Consider the following 13967-nt stretch of genomic DNA (forward strand, 5'->3'; position numbering starts at 1 on the left):
TGGCGCAGTCGGTTAAGCGTCCGACTTCAGCCAGGTCACGATCTCGCGGTCCGTGAGTTCGAGCCCCGCGTCAGGCTCTGGGCTGATGGCTCGGAGACTGGAGCCTGTTTCCGATTCTGTGTCTCCCTCTCTCTCTGCCCCTCCCCCGTTCATGCTCTGTCTCTCTCTGTCCCAAAAATAAATAAACGTTGAAAAAAAAATTAAAAAAGAAAAAAAGATTTTTAGCAATTTTACCAAGTGGTGCAACCATCACCACAGGTCGGTTTTAGAACATTTCCATCCCTCCAGAAAGACCCCTCGTGCCCATGTATGGTGAATCCCTACTCCCACTCCTCACAGCCACCTGTCTACAGTCCTGACCATTTGTACAAATGGAATGAGACACTGCAGGGTGTCTTGTGTCTATCTTCTTTCACTCAGCACAACTACTTTTGCTGATGTCGCCTGTGTCACCCCTTCCATGGGTCTCATCCCATTGTGTGGTGGACCACATTTTGCCTGTCCCTTTACCAGTTGATTGATTACAGTATCTGTGAGACTGAATTTTTTCATGTATGTCCAAATATTTTCTAGAATACATCGCTACTTGTAAAATCTTTGGGTGCCCAAGTGTTTTAATGTTTTAATTCTGCACCGAGCCCAAGCTCTCTCACATGGACGGGGAAGCAGATAACACCTTCATGTGGCACTTTTCTTACTAGACAGCTTCCTAGTTGAGTAGGTCATTCATGTGGGCTTTTCTTGAATTCAGCTTGCAGACTGTGGGAGAGTGAGAGGAGGGGTCTGAGGTCCTGGGGCTACAATATTAAAATGGCCAGGAATAAAAGCAGTACCCTTATGTGGCTAATCAAGAAATAGCTCTCCCCACCTCACCTCACAAGAAATAGCTGCTCAGTTACCACTGGTTGAAGAGGAGAACCAGATAGAACAGGAGGAGCAGCTGGAACAGAGGAGGAACAGCTAGGACAGGAGGAGTAGCTGGAACAGAGGAGGAGCAGCTAGGACAGGAGGAGTAGCTGGAACAGAGGAGAACCAGATAGAAGAGAAGCAGCTGGAACTGAGGAAGAAACTGCTTGCACCGTGGAAGAATGAGTGTTCTGTCACTTGTTCAATTTACATGCTAGCAGGCGGTTCTAGCTGAGGCATTTTCCTGTGTTGATGAAGACATGAGGCCTAGGACCACACCACCAACTGTGCATTCCAGGGACAAATGTGTGTCCAGGCAGCAAGGATGGAGGGGAACGGCTGGATCAACGAGCCACTGGCTGCTTGCTGGGTGACCAATTGTTGAGGCTCCTCTGCCTGGACCTCTGGTGTCACAGCCCAGTGCTTCCTGGGTGTAAGCAGCATCCTCTTACCACAGGGTCTTTCTTCTTGCTTCCCTGCACCATCAGCAAGAGGAGACAGGAGGAGGAAGAGGGGAAGAGTGCTCTCCCAGGAAGTGAACGCCCAACTTCAGGCGAGGGAGACAAGACTTCTCTCCCCACCAGCCCTCAGCGCAAACTAGTGTATAATCTCTGGAGCTGAGGAGGCAAAGCCCCCTGGGGCCCAGGAGCAATGACCGCTTGGGAGCATCATGCCTCTGATGACGAGACTCACGTTTGCAGATGTGCTACTGGACACCCAGGGGGCCAGCAGGCTAAACATGCTTCCACTCGGCAACACTGATTTGTGTGAACTAAACCCGCCACCTCCATGACCTCCAGCTATCCTGACTGTGGTCAAGCGTCTGTGCCCCATGTGCCCCTCTGTCCGAGACGCTGTGCCTGAATGTCCACAGTAGCATTTGCACAGCCAGAATTTCTGTGCGGAGGAACATTTACTTAATTACACTTTAGAGTGACTCGTGAGGACAGAGGCTATCCTCGCTGAGATGAGCTACAAACATGAGTTTTCACTGAGTCATCCAGCATGTGTGTGACTGTGCGTTTTCTACCCTATACCAACAAGAAAAGTTAGGCCCTGGAAACAATGTCCAGGGAGTTCTTGCTTTGTTGAAATTTTAATTGAACTGCAAGGAGGTGGAATGTTCTTTAAAAAGGCTACCCCTAAGCCAGTAGTTTTATTATAACATCTTTCGCAGTAAGTCTGTGTGTGCTCTATGCTGTGGGAATCCTGTCAGAATTTCAGGCATGAGCAGAAACCATCAATTCAGAAGTGACAGGCCCACCCAGAGGCATGGGCAACTCCCTCCTTGGGCCAAGTGGGCAGGCCAGGTGTTGCCCAGGTGAGGAAGCCACAGTTTCTTCACTGTGTGGGATGCCGGGGCTAACCCTGATTTCTTCACTTCCTCCAAAGTTGTTGCTTTTGTCCTTCACAGAACATTTCTTTGTTCGAAAAACGGGAAATAACTGACTTAAGAAATATGTCATCATTTTTTTTGTTGTTCTTGATGCCCTGCAAACACTCCTTTAAATAATGTCTTCCCTCCAGAGCATTATGGGAGACGATCCCAGTACTTAGGGTTGTACTTCAGCACATTTGCGGGCCTTTGAGGTGTGCGTAACTTAGGAGCTTGTACTATGAGCGTAGCACCCAACTTACCCACAGGAAAAGGGTATTAATGCAATGTGACAGGGCGAGCAGTGACCCCAAAAGGATGGGTCTACTCCTAGAACCTGTGAACGTCACCTTACTTGGAAAAGGTCTTTGTAGATATGAATAACTGAAGTGCTGGGTGGGCCCTGAATCCAAAGATAGGTGTCTTTTTAAGAGAAAGGAGGCGGTTTGAGGCACAGAGACATCGGGAGAAGATGGAGGGGTGGGGGAGCCCCCTATAGCTGGAAGGACCCTCCCCTAGAGCCTCTGGAGGGAGCACAGCCACGCCAATATCTTGATGTCAGACTTCCGGCCCCAGAACTGACAGGATAAATGTCCTCAGCCCCACTGTCTGTGTTCCTTGTAGCAGCCACAGGGACGGGGCACACACAAACATTGTTTTCAACAGTCGATATGGATGTGGACACAGGCTTCTCCTGTGTCACTGACCAGAGAAAAGTTACAGCATGGAGTGGGAGAAGGGAAGAGGGGAAGGGGTGGGGGAGGGATGTGGCAGGTGGGTTAGGGAGGAGCAGGAAGGGTCAGGGTTGGGGCCGTTACCTGGACTCTCCCCTGTGGTGCAGGAGGGGCCGCTGGAGCCTGCACTTCTGGTCCCCTCGGCTTGTCCTCCTAGAAGACCTCCAGGCCTGGTGCTGAGTGAGTGGTGGGAGGCCCGCCGGGCCTCACCTCGGGAGCTCCTGAAGGACCTGTCACAGGACCGAGACCGCCTGGGAAGGGTGCTCCTAGCGGCTCCTGGATGGCTTTCCTGACTTGAGATCTCCCCGTGGTCTCCCCAGAGGCTGGGGGTTTCCTTCTGGGTTCGGCTGGCTGCTGCCCCAGCCCCTATGGTCTCGGAGCTGCAGGCCTCATCCCCAAGGGACTCTTCGGAACTGGAGCCCAGGGGCATGGGGTTCCGCAGGGCCTCCATATAGGACTTCCTAAACCAACGTCTGGCCTCCGTGCAGGCTGGGTCCCTGGGTGACTGCCTTCTGGAGCTTGGGCTGCCCATGTCCTCACGGACAGTGAGGGCCTGGGGACCGTCTCTTTTGTCTGTGGGGTCCAGGCTCTCTCCTGGTCCTTCCCACAAGCCTGGCTCTGAGGGCCCAACCCCTACAAGGCCTCCGTCAGAGCTCCAGAACGTGCTTCTAGGGTTTTCCCACCCAGCCCTTCCTGCGGAAGGCTGGTGGATGGGCTGGTCACTGCCGGGTTGCCCACCACAGTGGGGCAGGGTGGGGGTGTCACTGGGAGGGGTACTCTCATGGGGACAAGTGCTGGCCATGACTGGTGCTGGGGCCAGAGCTTTGGAGGCACTTCTAGGTGGTGGCTGCTCAGGCCTGGGGCAGCTGCGGTGGGGCAGGGCGGTCCTGAATGTTGGGACAAAGATGGGGTCTGTGACACTGCTCCATGGGGTGCGGAAGACGGCGGAGCCTGAGGTCAGCAAGCAGTTTTGCAAGGGGACACCGTTCCGCTCCCCGTTCAGCTGTTCCAGGAACTCTCCTGTGAAGACGCAGCTGTACATGGCCTCAGGGACAGTAACTTCTTCTGAGCCCCGTCCAAGCTGAGAGAGGCATTTTAAAACCAGTCTGGCTGACTGCTTCCCCACTGATGTGACCTGTAGATAGAAGTCCCCAGGCCTGAGCCTAACTCCGCGGAGGGATGCCAGCTGCACCACGACCTTCTCATGGATGCACAGTGGCCAGCCTTCATGGAAGAAGATGAGGCCTGTGTACCTGGCCTGGGATGAGAGAGGGAGGGAAGGAGGTTAGACCTTCGTGGTAGCTCCTCGTGGGAGGCTGGGGGGAGGCGGGCAATAGGACAGGAGGGAGGAAGCCACTGGAGGAGCCACCCAGGCAGTCCTACCACAGGCAGCCTGGGGGCTCTGGGCCAAGTCTCTCCTAGGAGCCGTCTCCACCTGGGGAAGGGTCTGGGCCCTCACAAGCTCACCACACCAGCCCCTGGTCTAAGCTTCACAGCATTTCTGGCTCTCCTAGGTGCCCACAAGCAGCCCCCCGAGAGCAGGGCTACTTCTGGAATCACAGGGTCAGGGGCACAGTGAGGGGGTGCCAGGACCCACAGGGACACCAACAATATCGGCTGCAATCTCCCACCGAATACAGTGGGTCCTTCTACTTATTTGAAGGAGTCCATGAAGTTTACAACACAGCTGTAGACTACGCAGGTGAGTTCCCAAGCACATCTTTGGAAAGAACTTGCTGTAGAAAAGGTTTCGATGGCAGGACGGATAAGACACAGGCAAACACAGGCAGCGTCTGGCATGGGCAAGAGAGTGTTTGGCAGTTTGGGGAACAAGGCGTGGGACCCCCAATGTATCAGTAGCTGCAGCTCACACCCTAACAGGGGAGCATACTCTTTGGTACCGGTTGTTACAATACACTTTGCTTCTCCCCACTCCAGCACTGACGTATTGCACATACATTATTACAATAATCGAGAAGATGAAAAAGAAGTGATCTCATTCTGATATATCTTGAGGTTTTTTTACTTTTTTTTTTTTTTTTACCTTGTCACGCAGGACACAACTTCTCTAGACTGCAGTAACAATGTACATATAACTTAATGTTCCAGTTTGTAGTCATCCTTAGCCAACATTTCTCCATGTTCCTCTTTCATAGTGGCCATGCTGGTGGTGACTTCCTGTCCTCTATGGGAAATCTACAAGGCTTCTCTTCCTTCCTTATTTCCTTCCTTCCTTCCTTCCTTTCCTCCGTGGGAAATCTACAGGGCTTTGCTTCTTTTCTTTCTTTCCTTTTCTCTTCTCTTTTCTTTTCTTTCTCTCTTTTTAGTAGGCTTCACACCCAGTGCAAAACCCAACACAGGGCCTGAACTCACAACTCTGAGATCAACACCTGAGCTGAGATCAAGAGTCAGACCTTTAACCATCTGAGCCACCCAGGTGGTTATCTGTTTCTATTATAAATAAGAAATGCAAGCAACATTTCCATGATACCATTTCTTGTTCCTTTATTTTTTAATCTTTTTAAAATGTTTATTTATTTTTGAGAGAGAGACAGACAGAGCGCAAGCAGGGGAGGAGGGGAATGAGCGTCTTTCATGATTCTTGGCAGTATGACCAATTTGTCATCAAAAGACACATTGTCAGCAGTGATAAGTCACTTTACCAAGATTCAGTAGGACAAGGCTTTAAAAAAAATATTTTAATGTTTTTTATTTACTTTTGAGAGAGAGAGAGAGAGAGTATGAGCGGGGAAGGGGCAGAGAGAGGGAGACACAGAGTCCAAAGCAGGCTCCAGGCTCTAAGCCGTCAGCACAGAGTCCAACATGGGGACCAAACTCCTGAACCACGAGATCATGACCCGAGCCAAAGTCAGATGCTTAACTGGCTGAGCCACCCAGGCTCCCCAGGACAAGCCTTTACATTGAGGAATCTTTTTCTAAACTAGTATACATACTGTGGAATATTGTTGTTTTAATTTGTACTTATGTGATAGTCAAGCCAACACTGTTTTCGATATTTGTTTTTGCTGTAAGTTTTCTGTATGTCTTTTTGTTCCTTTTATGAATTATGGCCTTGTTTTTGCCTTCTTAGTTGCTGTCAGGTTTGTAAAAAAATTGACAATTTTTTTTCTACCCACCATTAGCAAATGTTTGTGTTATGTGTCTATTAGGCACTCATATTTGTCCCAGTTTACTTGCTTTATAGTTATGTTTCTTTCCTCCCTATAGAGGCTTAAATTTTATACAAGTTGAATTTCTTGACTTTTTTGTGGTATCTTTTGTCACCTTAAAACTTAGAGTTTGATGTCTTACTGAAGGTTGCCTTTTGCATTTATGTTAGTTTTCCTAAGAGTTGAGGTTTACAAAATACTTAATGTTTTCATACACCTGGAGTTGGAAATTGTACCTTAAATACACTGGTATATTCTTTTTTTAGATTTTTAAAAAAACGTTTAGTTATTTTTGAAAGAGAAAGCTTGAGCAGGGGAGGGGCAGAGAGAAAGGGAACCTGAGCTGGCAGCACTGAGCCAGTTGTGGGGCTCAAACCCACAAACCGTGAGATCATGACCTAAGCCGGACGCTTGACCAACTGAGCCACTCAGGCTCCCCCCACACTGGTGTATTCCTAAGAGTGAAGGCCTCATTAAGCAGGTCCTTGCCGTGTACTCACACTGGGTCGCCAGAAGGGGGAGGCACTGTCCAACCTCCAGGAGCCACGGCCTGGGAGGAAGGTGAGGGTCTGGTGCAGACACAGCTAGTATTTACTGAGCACCTGCCAGGTACCCTCACACCTGTGGCCCCATTTAATTAAAAATTAAGATTTTTCAGGGGCACCTGGGTGGCTCAGTTGGTTGAGCATCCGACTTCAGCTCAGGTCATGATCTCATGGTTTGTGAGTTCAAGCCCCGTGTCAGGCTCTGTGCTGCCAGCTCAGGGCCTGGAGCCTGCTTTGGATTCTGTGTCTCCCTCTTTCTCTGCTCCTCCCCTGTTGGCGCTCTGTCTCTCTCTCAAAAGTGAATAAAGATTATTTTTTTAAATTAAGATTTTCAGATTGGAAAAATAATACTCGTGCATTGCAGAAACTGGAGGGTTCAGAAAAAACAAAACAACAATCCCAACACCAACCCCCAGAAGTCAGAATTGTTGACATTTATGTGTGTTTCATTTCATTATTTTTTCCTGTGTATTTTTTCAAATGTTGAGAGAGAGAGAGAGAGAGAGAGAGAGCGCGCGCGTGCGCGTGAGAACAAACAGGAGCCGGGCAGACAGATAGAGAGAGTGAGAGAGGGAGAATCCTAAGCAGGCTCCACGCTGCAAGCACAGAGCCCAACATGGGGCTCGAACCCATGAACCAGCTGAAACAAAGAATCGAACACTTAACTGACTGAGCCACCCAGGTGCCCCTTTTCCCGTGTATGTTTAATGGCTGAGATCACATCACAAAAATACAGCAGTGCATGGTAATTTTATCACCTAATGGTATTTCATCAGCCTCTCCTATGCTATGAGAAACTCTTTGCCCAGACCACTTCAATGCTGCATATTTATTTTCCCCCAATTTTGCTCTGACAAATTAAAATACCATGCCCATTGTTGGGCCTGGAGGCCCACCTGGGTGTCACATGCTTCTGTGGAATCTGAGGCCATGGAGCAGGTTGATGGGTGTGGCCATGGCATGGGGTGGAGCCAGTGCCCACCAATCTGGGTGGCCACAGGTGTGGCCAGTGTCCTTGCTATATGGTCAGCACCCACCTCACGCTGGACACGAAGATCCAGGACATCATCCAGCCCTGTGGTCAGCAGCAGTGAGATTCCCAAGGACCACTTTCTCCCAAGGAGAGAAGTCCAACCTGAGCTGTGGCCTAAAGGTATGCAGCTGGGGTCAGTGGTGTGAGCCCCAGGAATGAGCTTCATGACAGAAAGTTCTGGAAGCAGAGGGTCCAAGGCCGACCATCACTGGTAGGTGACCCCTTCCCGGGGGGCCTGAGCAGACTCAAGGTGGGGAGTATGGGAGGACTGTGCAGCCCTCACACCCCAGCCCTGTCACTCCCCCTCCTGGCATGAAAACAGCTCCACTGCCCAGACCCCAAAGGGCACTGCCAGGGAGAAACCGCCGAGGCTGGGGAGAGGCTGGCCCCTCTCCTCCTCTGCTCTTTCATGCCACTGCAGGCTGGGTGCAGATGTGAAACAACAGCCCTGACAGATGTGCTTCCCTCTGTCGGGTGGCTGGGCAGGGGATAAAATGTGCCAAGTATGTGTTGCTGGCATCTTCTGTCTCTGCAGTGGGATGTAGTAGCTGTGGAATGGCCTTGAGCAGCTGTGATAGCAGTAGTTATCTTTAACCAACACTGAGTGAAGGCCAACAACACGCTAAGCACTTTGCATCCATGATGGCATTGAACCCTTACTCCACGAGAAGATATGCTGGTTGGGACTCATCAGCTGCAGGTGATAAGATGCCTGCTGAATCTTGGCTAAATGATGGAGAGGTGGAATTCTCTCACTGCAGAGTGTGAAGGACAAAAGCCCCATGGTTGGAGCAGAGGCTCACAGACACCGAGAACTGGGTGCTCTTTCACAGCTTTCCATGTACATGTGTTTCATTCTGATGCTGGTTACTGCATGGTCCTGGGATGACTTCCCCAGCCTAGTGGTCACACCCTTATACCCAATGTCTCAAGCAGGGAAAAGTAGCTTCCTGTGTATTGTCTTTCCTACGGGAGTACGTTCTCATAAATATTCCCTGCCCCCAGCAGACTTCTCTTTATCTATCATAGGCCATAAAGGAGCCAGTGATTTCCCCCGGTTACAAGGAAGGCTTGGAAAGTGGATGTCTCTGTAGTGGGAGGCAGCAAAAGACAAGGGTTGGGAAAGACCATAAGCTAGACAGTCAAGTGTCTGCTCAGGCGGGTACTGTTACTACCTTGTCTGTAGATGAACAGAATCAAAGACCAGAGAGATGAAAAGATGGCTTGCCTAGGTCTTTACAGAGTTTGTAGTGGCAGAACCCACATCATTCCTCTCACAGAGCCTGCGATCCTAACCCCTGTCCAGTACCACTTGGCAGGGACACCCAGGCAGCCGTCCACAATTCAGGCTGATAAATGGTGAGCACCAAGTGCTGTGATGACACAGAGGACAGAGAATCTTCTAGGGCACGGCCATGGGGAGTGAGCTGGAGAGGAGAGCTGTGGTTGCACTGGTCTTTGAAAGGTAAGTAGAACTTCCACCAGGTGCAGGGGAAATGGCACGAGGGGGGCAGGCCCCAGGATGAATGAAAGTGGGTGATGGGACAGTGCATGATGGGTGGATTAATCAAGACTCTTTGGGTTGTCAGATGAATTTGTCTTGTGTCACTGGGAAGCCTGGAGGAGAGGGGCTTCAGACCTAGTCCAAGTAGGGGGCTTAAACATGTCACTGGGGCTGTTTCTCTCCCTTGCCCCACTTGGCTTCACTGTGCAGACAGGCTGGGTCAAGGTGCAAATCCTCCTGATACATAAACCCAGTGGAAAGAGGGTATCTTGTCTTCAGTATCTTTATTCAAGTTCCAGGGAAGACTCCGACTGGGCATCTCAGTCCTTCCAAGCTGCTCTAACAAAAATACTATATATTGGGTAGCTTATAAACACAGAAATGTCTTTCTCACTATCCTGTAGCCTGGAAAGTCCAGGATCAAGGTATTGGCATTTTTGTTGTCTGGTCAGGACCAGCTGCCTGGTTCACAGATGACCAACTTTTTGCTGTGTCCTCACACATGTCAGAAGGGGCAAGGGCGTGCTCTCTAGGACCTCCTTTATAATGGCATGGATGGGATGGACCAAATCGCTTCTTAATTCTATCTTAATTCTATCTATCCACTTCTTAATTCTATCACATATGGAAAACATACAAATTTTGTGGGGGACACAAACATTGAGTCTATAGCAGTAGGTCATGTGCCAATCCCTGAAGGTGGTGTCTGAAGGTGGGATAAAGGGTGAACACAGAGAGCCACACCCTTTCCAGAATAGTGGAGCATCATGGCAGCATGGTGGAGAGGTACCTCCTAAATGATAAGGCAGAGATGCCGAGCATACAACATATATCCATTCGTACATCTGCAATCTGTGGTAGATGCCTTCAACTTCGGTACTTTAATTTCCTCATCTGAAAAACTGACTAATTTCTCCACCACCATTTGTTGAAAAAACTGTCCTTACCCTCTGAATGGTCTTGGCATCCTTGTCAAACATCATTTGGCCATATACGTGATGATTTATTTCTGGGCTCTCTACTCTGTTCCATTGGTCTATATGTTTGTCTTATGGCACTGCCACATTATTTTAATTACTGTAGCTTTGTAATGAGTTTTAAAAATCAGGAAATGTGTGTCTTCCAACCTTGTTCTTCTTCAAGATTCCTTTGGCTACTTGGACTCCCTTGAGATTCCATAGGAATTTTAGGATGGATATTTCTATTACTGCAAAAAACATTGGTGTGGTTTTGATAGAGACCACATTGACTCTGCAGATCACTTTGGGTAATACTGCCATCTTCACAGTATTAAATCTTCCAGTCCGTGAACATGGATGTCTTTCCATATCTTAGGTCTTCTTTTCTTTCTCAAGCAATGTTTTGTAGTTTTCAATATGCAAGTCTTTCACCTCTTTAAGTTTATTACTACATATTTTATTCCTTTGGAAGCTATTGTAAATCTTCTTTTAGTTTACTCCTTTTTAGTTTACTTTTCAGGTTGTTCATCATTAGTATGTAGAAACACACTGAATTGTGTGTACTTTTGTATCCTGCAACTTTGCAGAAGTTGTTTATTAGTTCCAACAATTTTTTTTGTGTGGAATCTTTAGGGTTTTCTACATATAAGATCACATCATTTGTGAACAGAGATAGTTTTACTTCTTCCTTTCTGAATCGGATGTCTTTAATTTCTTTTTCTTGCCTGATTGCTCTGGCTAGAACTTCTAGGAAGTGGGCATCCTTGTCTTATTCCTCGTCTTAGAGGAAACCCTTTTAGTCTTTCACCACCGAGTATGAATTAGCTGTGGGTTTTTCCATACATGGCCTTTCTTTTGTTGAGGCAGTTTCTTTCCATTCTTAGTTTAAGTGGTTTTATCATGAAACAATGTTGAATTTTGTCAAAATGGTTTTTTTTGTAATAACTGAAATGATGAGAAGAAGTTTCTTCAGGTTGAACTTGTGGGGGATTTGACTATAATTTCACAATAATGCATATGCCACGAACAAGGAAATTATGGCAATATTATTCCAAAGTAGAATGTATATCAAAGGTTTGAAAAGGAAACAAGGAACACCATTCTTCTTGGCCCCAACACAGTCCATAATTCTGAGATTCTCCTTGGGCAAATCTACCAAGGTTTTGATTATAAATCTTTTGCAGCCAAATTAGATAGATGTTATCAATCTTCTAGTCATGTTCTGAATAGATCCAGTTCCAGGTTGCAAGGAGCAATTCTTTATCTCATTTCAACATCTTCTCTAAATGGTGTGCTCAGAACATTCACAGTGTGTCAAGAAAGAAGCATCAGAACCAAAGTGTTTTTTTTTATTATTATTCAAAAGGAAGTCAGTGGGTTTCACTGTTTATGAGCTGCAGTTCAGCTGCTATAAAAACATAAGCAGGGTCATTTTTTTTTGTATTTATTTATTTTGAGAGAGAGAGAGAGGGAGGGGCAGAGAGAATCCCAAGGAGGCTCTGCACTGTCAGTACAGAGCCGGAATGTAAGGCTCAAACTCGAGAACTGTGACATCATGACCTGAGCTGAAATCAAGAGTCAGACGCTTAACCAACTGAGCCACTCAGGCGCCCTGGGTCCTTCTTTATAACAGGCTTTCAACAGCAGTCCAGGAACCTGAATTTCTCTAGATCAGTAGCAGGTTTTCAATTATAATAGATGTACCACAGCAGTTACTACAGTACTCTAAAAAGCTCAGCTTCACTCTCCGACTTGGAAAACTTAAAATAGAACAAAACTTCTATGGTCCTTTGGAAAAGCCAGAAGGAGAACTTGGTTGTAGATTAAATGTGAGAAGTGAGGCTGAGCCTCCCTGGGTCTTTGATGACTCCCCAGCCCATTGTTTCATGGAGACTATGTACTGTCCACTTGTCCTGGGCCTGAATGGACACAGAGGGATGAGCTTCCCTCTCTGTGTGTCCATGGAACCTTGTCCTCACTGTTTGCTGTCATGGCCCTGTACCCCTGGTCCTGTGGCTGACCCCAGGTGGTCCACATAGCAACCTACCATTAGGAACCAGAGACAGCTGAGAGTATTTGCAGACCAACTGCCTTCTCAAATGGTGAATGTGCAGTGGTCAGGCCACTAGATGGTCTTCAATATGCCCTCAGCCTTAACTCTGTGCACAGTCTGGCTGCCATATGCACCTCCATTTACCTCGGCCTTGTGGGTTTTTAAAAATTTTTTTTAAATGTTTATTCATTTTTTTAATTTAAATGTTTTTATTTGTGTCTTCATATACTTAAAGTGTATTTCTTTTTTTTAATTTTTTAATTTAATTTTTTTAAATTTACATACAAATTAGTTATCATATAGTGTAACAAAGATTTCAGGAGTCGATTCCTTAATCCCCCTTACCCATTCAGCCCATCCCCCCTCCCACAACCCCTCCAGCAACCCTCTGTTTGTTCTCCATATTTAAGAGTCTTCATTTTTGAGAGAGAGAGAGACAGAGAGAGACAGAGAATGGGCGGGGGAGGGGCAGAGAGAGAGGGAAACACAGAATCTGAAGCAGGCTCCAGGCTCCAAGCTGTCAGCACAGAGCCTGATGTGGGACTCAAACCCACGAACCACGAGATCATGACCTGAGCCAAAGTTGGATGCTCAACCGCCTGAGCCATCCAGGCTCCCCAGTTTCATTTTTGATTTTAGTAATTAGGGGGTATTTCTAAAATTAGGAAAGTAGAACATGCACAACTGGCCTTTTTCCGTACTCACAGGTCTACCACAGCACAGGCATGCTGACATCACCACATGTCCCCTTGTCATGGTTTTACAAGTACATGTTAAAAAACTGATGCAAGGGGTGCCTGGGTGGCTCAGTCGGTTGAGCGTCCGACTTTGGCTCAGGTCACGATCTCATGGCTCGTGAGTTCGAGCCCCGCATCAGGCTCTGTGCTGATAGCTCGGAGCCTGGAGCCTGCTTCGGATTCTGTGTCTCCCTCTCTCTTTGCCCCTCCCCCACACATGCTCTGTCTCTCTCTATCAAAAATAAATAAACATTCAAAAAAAAAACTGATGTGAAACAAATATACACCACTTTTTGGCTTCATATTATAATAATTTCCTCATGTATTTTTTAAAAACTTCTTTCAAAACAATTTTAACCTGTGTATAACAGTCCATCACATTTATACACTATTAATTTAACCATTCCCCTAACATTTATTTCCATTTTTTAACTATTGTAAGTAATGTCACAACATGTACTGTTATGAATAAATCTGGTCCTGTATTTTAGATCCTTTGCTGTGGTCTAAGATATCTGATTCTAACTGTGTGTGACACTATAGTGTCCACACATATTTCCACGAATATGACAAGAGTTTCAGATAATCTATCATACTGAATTCTCCCTGCTCTGAATATTAATCTTTATATTTTTCTGCTTGTCAGTAAGCAAAAACCTGTCTTGTCATGTACCTGGTGCCTCTCTGACCACCAAGAGGCTGGGTTTCCCCAGAGTTTCTGTGGGCAGGTAGTGCCTCTTCTGGACATTGCCTCTCCAAGGCTGACTTTTATACAGGACTTAGTATTTTACTTATGTCTATGAGTTCTCTGCAAACACGATGTAAGAAACAGCTTTTATTTGGCTGTTCATTGGCTTCTGAAACACCAATTTACTAGATGTTTCTGCCATCAATCTATCAGTTTCCTTTTTGCGACCTTGAGCCTGAGAAGTCAGTCCCCTCCCCTCTCTG

The 13967-nt window shown here is 47.2% G+C and overlaps 1 protein-coding gene across 1 annotated transcript in view; it reads right to left on the minus strand.

Moving 5' to 3' along the window:
- The window catches only part of PLEKHG4B (pleckstrin homology and RhoGEF domain containing G4B), an 80938-nt gene that overhangs the window by 34866 nt on the left and 32105 nt on the right, over window positions 1–13967 (minus strand). The window contains exon 3 of the mRNA XM_047848431.1: window positions 3100–4273. Within this exon, the coding sequence (XP_047704387.1) occupies window positions 3100–4273 (1174 nt within the window). The remainder of the gene's footprint in view (window positions 1–3099; window positions 4274–13967) is intronic.

The sequence above is a fragment of the Prionailurus viverrinus genome, unplaced genomic scaffold (assembly GCF_022837055.1).
Source record: "Prionailurus viverrinus isolate Anna unplaced genomic scaffold, UM_Priviv_1.0 scaffold_63, whole genome shotgun sequence".
NCBI lineage: Eukaryota > Metazoa > Chordata > Mammalia > Carnivora > Felidae > Prionailurus > Prionailurus viverrinus.